The sequence below is a fragment of the Cyprinodon variegatus genome, unplaced genomic scaffold (assembly GCF_000732505.1).
Source record: "Cyprinodon variegatus isolate N-32 unplaced genomic scaffold, C_variegatus-1.0 Scaffold991, whole genome shotgun sequence".
NCBI classification, from domain to species: Eukaryota; Metazoa; Chordata; class Actinopteri; order Cyprinodontiformes; family Cyprinodontidae; genus Cyprinodon; species Cyprinodon variegatus.
In genome coordinates, this window is record NW_015151444.1 from 144,307 (window position 1) to 157,486 (window position 13,180).

The following is a 13,180-nucleotide window of genomic DNA, read 5'->3' on the forward strand; positions in this document are numbered from 1 at the left end:
GACAATTCAACTAGTAGATATCTAATGTGTGTGGGGGGGCGTGGAAATTTTATTGTAATCCAAAGGGGGGCCCAGAAGAAAATCTTTGGGAAACACTGGTCTAAGGAAACATTGTCTAAAAAGCAGACATCAAACAACTCCTAAAGACCAAAGGCCACCAGACCTGATTTAGCTTCTAATCTGATGGAAAATAGGATTATATAAAGTCATTGCAATTGCATGCAGTTGTAAAGAACTGGGCCAACAAGATGGCTCATGATTTTCAGCAACTGTGCCTATGTACAAGTAGTTGAGAACTAGAGAGACCCGTGGTCTATCTTAGCAAAGCATATGCAGCATTTGGAGGGGAATGTTATGATTATGACACAAAGATATGTTTGTAAAGTAAAACATATCATCTTTGAATTTTCTGTTAATGCCAAAATTTTTGAAATTTGGGAAATCATTGAAGCCTCTGTAAATTACTCTTTATAAAATTGAGTAAAAAACATATTTTACAATCGTTTCATTGCTGGTAAAATAAGTTTGAAATATTATGACATATATAAGTATTGTAATATTCAAGGCTGGTTAATGGGTCCAGTTTAGTTACAGTTGTTTTAAAGTTTTAATCCCAGTATCCTTCACCACATAACTATTTTATTCTGAACAAAAGGTAAAAGAAAATGATTTCAAAAGCAAATTTCCAATAACTTCTGTTTCTCTGCAAAAACATTTAAAAGGGAAATAAAGGTGGACTCCAGCTGCCAAAAGTGTGAACACAAACAAAGGTTTGATATTGAAGCACATTTGATTAAATTAATCACTACTGGATTCAAATCTTTATTCATTTAAAAATGTTTCTGTTACAGTACGAATGAAGAAGAGGTGTTTTATGAGAAACTTAAAAAGGCAGAGTGAGTATTTCTTTGTTGTTTATCTTTCACGCAATAAAGAAAGCAAATGAGAACAAAACTCACTAAAGTAACCAGCTGTGCTCCAGCTGTTATCTGATCAGTAAATGACTCCATCCATAGGTCTGCTCTGAAGCAGAAAGAAGAAGAACTAAGATCATTCAAACAGAGGTGGTGTAAAAACATCAAGAGCTAAAACAGCTTTAGAACATGTTCCAAATATCATTGTGAGACAAAGTCTCTAGATTTCTGTTGTCTCTGTGTGAACAGAGTGGCTGCAAATGTGGCTGTGTCATTAAAGACATCAAACACTGAGAGCATGAACGACCCAGTCAGTAAAACCAGACTGACTGAGATGTACGACAACCTGAAACTGCTGCAGTGGCCTAAAACCAAAGATCAGCTGAAGTCCAGGAACGTCGGCCCAAAGGAGGCCAAGGATCTGATCCAGGTGCAATAGATTCTCAGAAATACATGACTCTGTAGTTTATTCAGCTGCTGCAGGTTCTTTGGTCTAAACTTTTATCTGATCTTTCCAGAAAACCTTTGGAGCTGCATCTGAAGAAATGAGGAAAAGGAGGCACCAGATAGAAGATGTGTTTGGACTGGCAGAGTCCACCACAGGAATGACCCCTCAGAAGGTACTGGACTGTAGATCTGATTTCTTCACTGGATCCTGAATGGAGCTAGTAGAGTTAGACCTCTTCCAATTCCCAATGGTCCCTTTGTTCCAGGTTCAAGAGTTCAGACAGCTGACAGTTCAGAACCTGCAAATGGCGCTGTTCAACAGCAGCAAAGAAGATCTTTTGAAGGTAGGTTGGATAGATGTTTAAGCTGCAAACAGGAAAAACCTCCTTTGCGGAATCTTAAAAGATTCCATTGGTAACTTTGAACATTTCCTCTACAGAATGGTTTCCATGGACATGGAGGTCCGAACTTAGAGAAGATGGAGGCGGATCTGAGGTCTCTGACCTCTGAGTGCTTCTGGTTGGGATGCTTGATGGCTCTGAACAATCCTCCACTTCAGCCTGACTGGAAGAACCACGTTCCTTCCATGGATCCTTGGGACATTTTCCCTAGAAATATTAACTTTTCACCTTCTTCAAATTAAAGGCCTTTCATCTTCCAATAGCAACAACTTTAAATCAAAAATTTTCAAAAAGAATTACTTAAATGCCTTGTTTGTTTAGCCTACCCACTTAAAGCAACTGATTTTTATTCTTCCCCTTGTTAATTATGGTGTCTTAACTTTACTGTATAAGAGCTAAGAAGGTTAGATTAAACTAATTTTATTTTTAAAAAAGTATGTTGTCTTAGGTGCAAGGGTTTTAAGAGGAGTCTTTCAGAAAACTAGATCAAAAAGTAAAGTTTGACTCAATTTTCAATTCCCAATTTTCAAATTTCCACCTCTCTGAAGTGGAAAATAACAAACTGTCCAAAAATAATGCATATTACTGTGAATTTATAAAGTAAAAAAATGTACCTTAAGCTTTCAGGAGTATGTTTTAGATTCAATGTATTCTTCAAGAACAAGAAAGTTGAAATAAATGGTACATTTTTCAAACTTTCATGTCATGCTGACTAATATGTTCTTTAAAAAATATTTTAGAGATCCTAGAATCTAGATCATAAACTTAACTTGGTATTGCCAACTAAAACTATACATGGCTATGAGGAAACCAAACTTTAATGTTGGTACTTACATTTCAACTAATGAGAAAGGTCTATGGAGGCAAAAATAGTTTTTTTTCCTCCCAGTTACATCCAAAAAACAACATGGTGATCAACAATGTGCTTTTACTCTGCAAAACCAGTCACACATCTCAGAATTACCAACTATGTTTCAAATTTTAAGTCAGAGAAAATGAGAGTTTATATTTAATGGGATCATTCATATTAGATCACAGCAGCAAAAAACCTGAAAGCAAAGAGCATGTGTCCATAAGGGAACAGAAGAATCTGATCAGGTATGACAGAAACTGTCAGGCCACAGTAGTATTTTATCCGGAGTCTGATCAACCTTATCAAAGGGTTCCACTGGATGTGGACAGCAGCAACCCTAGTCAGAAAGTTTCACAGGGCATGCCGCAGCACGTTTTTGAGGTGTCCCAGATACGTCCAGTTGCTCTACTGTTGCCACCTCTATTCAATTTCAGTCTAAAGCTGAGCGGATCATTCAAGGAGGAAGTCAGTGAATAATAAGCAAAGTAGAACTGGTCGAGTTTAAAAGTAAAAGACCACATGAGCAAACCTTGGACAACATTTTCTTATTCTTTATGTTTAAAAAATTATGTTCATGCAGTTAATCCACAACCATAATAAATATGAGCACAGAAATAAAACAACTGAAAAAGCAAAATATTTGAACTCACGTAGAAAAAAATTTAATGTGTGAAATTTTTTCCAAATCCTTGGAAACAATTTAAGGTGATTAGAAAAAAAGCAGGAGATCATGAGATGTTTGTCGCACCACTTTACTGACTTGCCCATTCAAAGTACATCCATGCACATTGTGTTTCACTTTCCTCTAATAAATGCTCCTCTTGGAATAGGCTGTCTTGGCAAAGGCCATAGTGGGTCTGCAACACATTGCTTTCGCACAACTTCAGCCAAAATTTCTCCACTGTGAGATCAATAAATTCTATTTTATCGTTTCTTATCTGAACTTATCTCATCTCTTATGGTAGTTATCATTAACAGTGTTGGGCACGTTACTTTGAAAAAGTAATTAGTTATAGTTACTACAGTAGTTACTTCTCCCAAAAAGTGACTGAGTTACTAACTGAGTTACTCCACAATAAAAGTAACTAGTTACTAGTAAAAGTAACTATTGCGTTACTTTTGCGTTTCTCGCCCCCGTAACCCTCACCACCCAGCCCCCACCTTCTCGCCGTGTGTTTCTAAAGCCATCTGAATAGAGAGGACGACAAAGACAAGAACCTGCAGAGTTTTGCATTTATTGCAACTCAATGTAAATGACATCAGGGGGAACGCCATGTGAAGTTTTTTAACAGGGCGTTCAGATCTGCTGAGTATATGAAATTAATAACTGGGGATGTCTAATTCTGAAATCCTGTGTGTTTGGGTTGTTATAGATACTGCAACATCTATCTATCCATCTATCTATCTAGATGTATACTCTGTGTGTGACATAAAATATGGATCCCTGCCATCAAATAATGTTTAAAATACAAAATACGCCCATCACTGATCACTGATCATTAAGGGCCACAATATCTTTATAACCACAGTAAGAACATTCCCTCCTAATGTTCCCATTTGCAAAGTCTTCCAGCAGCAAGGGCACGTCCAGTGGGGTGGTCCAAGGGGAACGGGCTACCCCAGCAGTCAGAGAGTCCACACCATGTGCCCCCGAAAAGCTAAGACGACCAAATTTGATATGAAATCAAATGTAAATTGACATTGCCACTGACTGTGCAGTGTTCATAGATCCTGCTATTAGAAACTTTCCTGGTTTACATAATATTCGCTGATTAATTAGAGTTTAATTGAAATGGGGGTATATAAAACTGCAGAACAACCCTGGAAAACCAGTCCTGGACAAGTTTGAACAATAGTCAAGGTTTTGTTTGTTTCTGTCAGAACCAGCTAGTAAGCACAGTAAAACAGAATAGCAAGAATGAAAATAATCTCAAAATATTCAGAAATTATTTGCTAAAAAGTGTAAAAGACAGGAAGCAAAGAAAATTGTCAAGGAGAGGTGGACTGAGCAGCAGTTGCCAGTTGGTTTGGCAAATCGTGGTATGTGAGCATGAGAATAGAAAAAAACAAGGCAGGGATTTTTCTACTCTACATACATATGTGGTGTCAACTAGGGGTGTAAATCACACCCATCATGGCGATTCAGTATCGATTTCCTGACCCAAGGATTCGATTATTTTCGATACTCAAGAATACACCACAATACGATTCAATTCGATAAATTGTTTTTTTTTTGCTTTTTTTTTTACACCTTACATGCTAGAAAATGTTTCAAAATTGAAATAAATCAATGAAAGCTGTAATATCGTTATGCATTTTGTTTTAAAAAACAACAGCAAATAACAGAAGTAGAAAAGTTTTACTCCACCTATTCCTACTAAAACCTCATTCACTGAAAAATAATAATACCCCTTTGTTATAGATTCTGAAAGGCTTTGCATCAAAAAATACTGCACATAATCAGTGCAATGAGTGCAATGCAATACCTCGGCTCCAGACGTCCCCGCCCCCTCCACAGATGCTCCACCGCACCTCTCCCAAATTGTAGCTGACCGCAAACAGTGCCGCAGACAGGAGGCCGGCTTGTTTTGTTTTTATGAAAGAAATTGCGGAAAACAACTCGTGAAGTTTAACCTCTAGAATAGCAAGGTGCGCGAGAACGCTGGAACCCTTTTTCCACCTGGATCCCCACTCTTTTTGGCCCTCATGTCCCTCCGTCGTCGGACTAAACTCGCCCCCACTTCCTCACAGCCTTGGCCGTATCTAGACCCAAAGTGTAGCACAGACCACGCTTCAATATTGAGCATAAATCAAAAATGTCTGTGTCAAGCTTACTGCAACACACTGCTGCAGGAGAATAACCAGGGAGCGAGGTAGGAGGGCAAAATATGTTTAGCGCCACCGCAGCACGGGAGGGAGAATTACGCCCAGGAGCAAATGGCTAAAAATAGACCGGGAGGAAAAAAAAAACACGAATTGATACTCTTGCGAACATGTCGATGCATCGGATCGTCGACTGTTGGATCCATACAAAACAATTATTATTTACACCCCCTAGTGTCAACCTATAAGGATGTATCAAAAACAGAAGACAATATTCATAATCTGGAATGCAGATATCAATCTTAATTATTTTAAATAAAAATAAAATATGACACTGGCCATATATTTGCAGTAAGAAATAGTCTTTTTTTCATAGGGGAGGATGCCACTGGTTATCGGTATGTCAATAACCAACCTTGCTTGTTCTTTATAATTGCAGGAGGCTGCAGTCCTCACGCAACAAGAACAGTTTTTTCCCATCTGCTACCAGCTTAATCAATAAGGCCCAGAGACCCCCTTGACACTGACATTACCTCTCTCCCTCTGCCTTTTTTGTATGCAGTATATTGTTTGCTTTATGTTGTATATAGCTATAGATTCTGTATTCTGTATATATATCAAATTTGTCTGCACCATCAACACCAAGTCAAACCAATCTTAAGTGCAAACCTACTTGGAAACAAACTTTATTCTGATGGAATTACTAAAAGGGGAACTGTGGCCCCTCCTTTGCCCCCCACCTTAGATAAACCCCAGTTTGACGATATTTCATTTCAAATAACATGATAACCTGATTTAGCTGGGGACATTTATAATGATGTGTTTGTTACACATTTTGGTACCTTGATGACAGAGAGAGGGGGCCAATATAAAAAACAGATATTTAATTTGCTCCAGGTGGATCATCTAAAAAAGCAGTCCTTCTAATTGTCAATCATTCTGGTGATATGTTTACGTAGATGGATTTTGAAACACCTAGCTGGTGCAGCTTGAACACATCGTCAGTGAAGTACCCAGGGCCATACGGTGTTTCGGGTCTTTGATCTTCAGACACCCTCGTCTGGGTGACCCAACTGCTGCTAGCCATGCCTTTAGCTTTACATGGGCTGCCTCCACTGCTGCTTTGTCCTTCAGGATGCTATCGAAGATCTTCCCTAAGCTCTTCACAGGCTTCTCTGACACTGCCGGAATTGGGACTCCATCCACATAGAAGCGGTATTTGTCCTCCACTTTCCCATTCCTCAGGACAAGGGATCTGGACGTGGCTGACTTAAACATCATCCTTGCCCATGCCATGATCCTTTCCAGACCATGGAGGAGCCACCGGCATCCAGTCACTGATGTCGATTTGACAGTCAGGTCATCTCTGTAGGCCCTAATTGGTCCAGAATGCCGGATCTGGACAAGGGGCCCCTGCATTCTACTTCTGCAGCCTTGACCAGCATGTTCATCGCTAGGGCAAACAACACCACTGACATTGTGCAACTAGTGATAATGCCCTTCTCTAGGCAGTGCCATGCAGATGTTGTTGTTCCAGAGGTGAATCTCAAGCTGAAACTACTGTAGTAGTCCCATATGAGTTCAGTGATCTTCTCAGGGACGTGGTATGTTGTCAGAGCTTTTGACACAAGCTTGTGTGGAATAGATCCTTAGGCATTTGCGAGGTCTCCTCGCCTCCCGGATCAGCTGGGTGATCACTTCTGCCTCTGTTTGAACACAATTTACATTCAATCTTTTAATGTTATCTGTAGTGTGTGGCTGTGGGTTTTAATAGAAATTTTTTTAGAAAGACAAGGAAATAGGAGACAAGACTTTCAGGTTAAACTAGTTTTAACCAAAATCAGGTGACTATAACCAGTAGAAAACGCAACCACCTGAGGACCGTAACTCATTTTTTTTTCTTCTTATATTATTAGTGAAGAAGCAAATATTTTCTATTAACAATTTTGTTTCTGATCAGATCTAAACTAAAACACTTTTCTTTAAGAAAAGTTTAGTATTTTGTTAATTAAGTTAAAAATATTTATTATTAATCATTTTGGAGAAATTACATGTTGAAAATTATTTATGCTGTTCTTAATAAATAATTAAAATATTTATTAGCAATACAGCACTGCACTCCATAGCTGTCCTGTTTTCTGCATATTTCCATACTTACTTATTTACTTTTTATCTTCAGTAATGAGTGAAGGTAATTTTCAACAATTTAATCTTTTGCTTCATACGTATTCCAGGCCAAATTAATAGTATCACTTTTACTTAGAAGTTATATGTCGATGAAATAATTGTTACTTGAAACGTATACCACGGGTATCAATTAGAGATGCAGTGATCCCTTTTTTTCCGATCAAATTTGATACCGATACCTGGGATGGGTGTATCAATTGATATCTGATAGTTATCTGATTCAACTATTGAATGAATAAACCATTTATCTTTGACAACTTTTCCCTTAATATAATAATTTTCTCAAAACAGGTAACAAATAAACACAGATATAAATGTACTTTATATTATTTATTAACAAATAGATAGCAAAAAATAAGAAATATCAGTTCCATGTAAATGTACTGCATCGGATTAATATTATGTTATCAAGCTAATTAGTTAACTTTGGAGCAGATATCATGTATCTCTAGTATCAGTAGTCCCACATAAAATGTCAAAAGAGAGTATATTTTACAGTGCAATTGAGTTTTTAATGTCTCGTGGGAAAATGTCCCAAGAATCCATGGAAGTAACGTGGTTCTTCCAATCAGGCTGAAGTGGAGGATTATTCAGACCCATCAAACATCCCAACCAGAAGCACTCAGAGGTCAGAGATCTCAGATCCGCCTCCACCTCCTGTGAGTTTTGACCTCCGTGTCCAGGGAAGCAAGTCTGACGAAAGAAGAAAAATTACAGTTTAACTTGATCAGTAGTTGTTAGCTGTTAGGTTTACAAAGCTGAAACACCTGTCATGCCTTTAGAAGATCTTCTTTGCTGCTGTGGAACAGCGCCACCTTTAGGTTCTGAACTGTCAGCTGTCTGAACTCTTGAACCTGGAACAAAGGGACCATTGGGGATTGGAAGAGGTCTAACTCTACTAGCTCCATTCATGATCCAGTGAAGACACCAGATCTACAGTCCAGTACCTTCTGAATCATTCCTGTGGTGGACTCAGCCAGTCGAAACACCTCCTCTATCTGGTCCCTTTTTCTCCTCATTTCTTCAGATGCAGCTCCAAAGGTTTTCTGGAAAAATCAGATAAAAGTTTAGACCAAAGAACCGGCAGCAGCTGAATAAACTACAGAGTCATGTCTTTCTGAGAATCTATTGCACCTGGATCAGATCCTTGGCCTCCTTTGGGCCGACGTTCCTGGACTTCAGCTGATCTTTGGTTTTAGGCCACTGCAGCAGTTTCAGGTTGTCGTACATCTCAGTCAGTCTGGTTTTACTGACTGGGTCGTTCATGCTCTCAGTGTTTGATGTCTTTAATGACACAGCCACATTTGCAGCCACTCTGTTCACACAGAGAGAACAGAGATCTAGAGACTTTGTCTCACAATGATATTTGGAACATGTTCTAAAGCTGTTTTAGCTATTGATGTTTTTACACCACCTCTGTTTGAATGATCTTAGTTCTTCTTCTTTCTTCTTCAGAGCAGACCTATGGATGGAGTCATTTACTGATCAGAGAACAGCTGGAGCACAGCTGGTTACTTTAGTGAGTTTTGTTCTCATTTGCTGTCTTTATTGTGTTTCACCACAGATAAATACTCACCTGGCCTCATTCAACTTCTGCCTGTAAAAAGCCTCCATCTCAGCCAAACTGTAATCCAAACAATTCTGGTTAATTTTGATTCAAGGATTTGTTGATATTTATCAAGTCAAATGTGCTAAAAAAACCAGACCTTTGTTTTTGTTCACATTGATGGCAGCTAGATTCCATCTTCATTTCTGTTTTCAATCTTTTGCTGAGAGACAACAGTTATCACAATTTTTCCTTGGTTCAGGATGAACTTGTTATCTGGCTCTCTGGATACTGGGACTACATAAAGCTAACATAATTTATAACAATTTATAAACAAGAACTATAAACAATCTTATAGGATGGGATGCATCAAGCCTTTTTCTCTGCTATCACATTTCATTCATCTCAAAGCTATCAAAATATGGACATCTTCTACTTTACCAGGATGGTTTCAGTATGTCTATATTAATAAAAGCTCTTAAGACCAGTTATGGTGAAGTTAAAACTTGTTCTCCTTAGAAAAACAATACATTGATTGTTGTCTGAATATAGTTCAACCTGTCATTCCATTAAAAAACATATTAGATGTCTGATTTACTGATTAAATTAAACAAGATTTTGCAATTTAGATTTTGTTTCATTAACGATAACCAGGTGTGTAATGACATTTGCAAAAATGGTTTTAGATCAATTTTACCATTTCTTTTCTTCTAAAACTAATGCTTCAACTCAGCAACTAAGATCATGACAAGTTTTTGAATGTTTTATTACCAAATGAATGTAATGTTTTCATATTGAAAAGTGTATTAAAGACATATTTAAGTATATTTACCTTTGTGTCATTGTACCATGAGCTGCGTATGATGGGCTGTGAGAACACACAGGTTCAATTTCACTTTTTTATTTTTAAAAACCAACTGTAATACATTTTAGTATTTAACCTCCCTCAGGCTTCCAACAGAACTTTCTCAAATCTGTTACATATGATCACTTAATGTATTTTAATTTGAAAAATTTCATCAACAAGAAGTAAATCTACACCTTACCTTTCCGGATGCAAACGTTTCCTAGACATCTTCGTCTTTGCTTGATCAGTTTGTAAAAGATTAAGATATATTTTATAACCAGCTTCAAAACAGGTTTTTCTACTAAATATAAATTGCTGATATAAACTGCAAAGATTTTTAACTGAAAGTACTAGTTTTGTATAGTTAATATTCAGAAAAAGAGAATAAAAACGATGTTACTTACAGATGAAAAATGTTTTCTGTTTTTGTCTCGCTAAGATCTTTTTGTCACTCTGGGAGTAAACTTGTTATCCAGAAACTTGTTATAGAACTTGTAGAGAGGAAATGACTGCTGCTTGCTGGATTGTTTTAGTTTTGCTTTCACATTAACCAACAGAACCTGTTTGTCAAGCAGTATCTTATGCTTTAAATGTCAAAAGAAATCACCTGTTTTCATTGAATTTAATTGAAAACCAGCTTTAACTGATGGAACTGTTGTGATTCTTGCTATAAAAGCATAACTTGATTTTCCTAAACCTTCACAGTTTAAAGCGAAGCATCTCCTAGCTCACGCATATTATGTGGTTGGATCGACAGGTACATGTCAAGAAGCCTTTCATTTAAATGTTTTTCTTTTACAAAATCCACATGTTGTGTTTTACCATTTAAAAACTGGCTTGCCTGATATCTTACTGTAGTGCAAGACAATCACACATCACACAATAACAATAGAAATATTTTTAGAATTGAATAGAAAGCTTTTTTTATTCATTTTATTGATGTTTCCAGTTATATAATTTTAAGACAGAACCACTGTCATTTTGCAGAAGTAAAGGAATACAATGACCCTTTGAAATATAAACAGAGGGTGAAAGTAATGATTTAAATTTGCTTCTGTCACTGGGATTTAGTAGCGTTCCATTAATATTTGTTGTTTTTTTGGAATAGTAAATTTTATGTCTTTTCTTCTGTTAGATTTACAGTATATTGAGTAAAATAGAGGGTAAGTGCATCTGCAATCAAGCAACAGATATTTAGTTGCATTTTCCACTAAAGCTGTGGACCAAAAATCTTTCCTACTTCGTTGTTTTATCTTCCTATAAGATTACTACCTTTTTACAGTGGAAATACAAAAAATATTCAGGGTCTGAAAGAAAGCAGGCTTCATACCCTGCACCTCACAGATAGATCATTCATCCAATATGGATAGGGAATACTTTGCGCTGTTATAGACAGATATCTCTTTGTTTAACACTTGATTCTGATCCCAACACTCTATTAATATAAGTGTGACAAAGTGGATGAAGAATTAGGATTTTTCTAAAGAGATATACTACGAATTTTATTTTTAATCATTCATCTATTATCTTTTACCTACAGTATCTCCAGCAGTATTTGGGTGAAAGGTGTGGTACAGGACAGGTCACAAGCTCCTGGCAGGGCAATACAGAGTAACACAACCATGCACCCATGTTCTGTTTTTGGTGTTGGAGGAATCTGGAGTACCTGGAGAAAACCTGCACATAACTATGAGGACATGAAAAGTTCATGTTAAAGTCCCTGGGCTGTGATTCAAATTTAGGACCTCTTGTTGCAAGGCACAGTGCAACTAACTGCATCAGTTTGCATTTTCAGTCAATTCAATATAATCATTAGACAATTAATATTGATATCTTATTGCCTAAAGAGAAGGGATTCTATCTTTCTATCTTATTTTCCTTTTTTTTTTCATGTTTTAGGTTGTTAGTGACAGGTTTATGTCCATATGGGAGAAATCCCATATGTCTATACCTATTTCTACAATGTTGCTAAAGAGGTTGTGATTTAATGTCATCCAAATCAGAACTGGTCATAGAGCTAATAAGTCCAGTTTAGTTTTCCTTTTTACTTTTAAGTCTTTGAATTTCAAATTATAATCACAAACAGTGTGTAAATGCCATAATCCACCACAGCAGTGCACAAGTCATACAAAAACAGGAAAACAGGTCTGACTAGTTCAAGAGCCCAAAGTTAGTTTATCATTTCTGCTTTAGGACATACAGACTGCTTCACCTTCAGAAAAGACGAGACAGACAAGAAATTGAAAGATGTTTAAATTTCTGAAAAAAAGGTAAGAGCAATAACTTCCTCTATATATGGGCTTCAGTTTACATGTTAAGAGTTAAAAAAATAAAAATAAACAGGTTAAGAAAATGTTTAAGACTGACCACGAATAAATCTAATAACTATTAAGTTGTAGGAAATCCTTTTAAAAGCAAAGGATTTAGTCACTCCTCAAACTATCCAATGGGGAAAACGTAACTTGGAGAAAAAGAAAAAAATATTTTCTTTTTCTGTGGAAATCTGCAACATTAGTTGCTAGTTTACCAGCAGCAAAAAACAAAACAAACAAACAAAAAAAAACATTAAGTTCAGTTTGATTCTATAGCGGTAACTCAGAAGATATTCTCTAAAAGTACTTTAGTTCAGTTGAGTCATACAATCAGATAAACCATTTTAGAAGGGAAAATTATTGCAGCAGCATAAGGACATACACGAGCAGTACATAGTAAAGGAGTAAAGGAGTAGTTCGTAGATTTATAGTTCATAGATTTTTAATTAAACCAAAATCCAATTTCCGGGGGAAACCCCTACCCTAAACCTAACATGTATTCCTTTAATCCCCGGATGCTTAATTAAAGCAGTGATCAGACATCCTGCACCGAACTGGAACACATTTTATACATTAATGTATTTCTGATTCCTAAAATATAAATATAATGAATTAATTTTGTCAATCTCTACAAACATGAAACTCTATGTAATCTAATGAAAGACGAATTCAATGAAATTACCAAAAAGCATTGTATTCAAACTGATAAACAATGGCCCACATTTTATCTACTTCTTCTTTTTAGGTGGGGGAGTGGCAAGGTGCTATTTGCAGTATTTTGACTATGTGACTATTTTTTAGTTCAATTTGATATACAAATATTTGACAATGTTCACAAGTGTAATAAACC

At 36.7% G+C, this 13,180-nt stretch overlaps 1 protein-coding gene and 1 long non-coding RNA gene across 2 annotated transcripts; one reads left to right on the forward strand and one right to left on the reverse strand.

Moving 5' to 3' along the window:
• The first annotated feature begins 1,021 nt into the window (after nt 1-1,021).
• LOC107100602 lies at nt 1,022-1,473 on the forward strand. The gene is made up of 3 exons (XR_001482024.1): nt 1,022-1,064; nt 1,164-1,344; nt 1,433-1,473. It is a non-coding gene; the product is annotated as an uncharacterized LOC107100602 (long non-coding RNA).
• A 6,589-nt stretch (nt 1,474-8,062) lies between these two features.
• LOC107100600 lies at nt 8,063-10,257 on the reverse strand. The gene is made up of 9 exons (XM_015399143.1): nt 10,218-10,257; nt 10,004-10,039; nt 9,332-9,394; nt 9,202-9,249; nt 9,040-9,087; nt 8,760-8,940; nt 8,573-8,671; nt 8,402-8,479; nt 8,063-8,318 (listed from the first exon to the last, which is right to left on the reverse strand). The coding sequence occupies exons 1-9, from the start codon at nt 10,244-10,246 to the stop codon at nt 8,118-8,120; spliced, it is 783 nt and encodes a 260-aa protein (XP_015254629.1). The 5' UTR covers nt 10,247-10,257; the 3' UTR covers nt 8,063-8,117.
• Nucleotides 10,258-13,180: the final 2,923 nt, after the last annotated feature.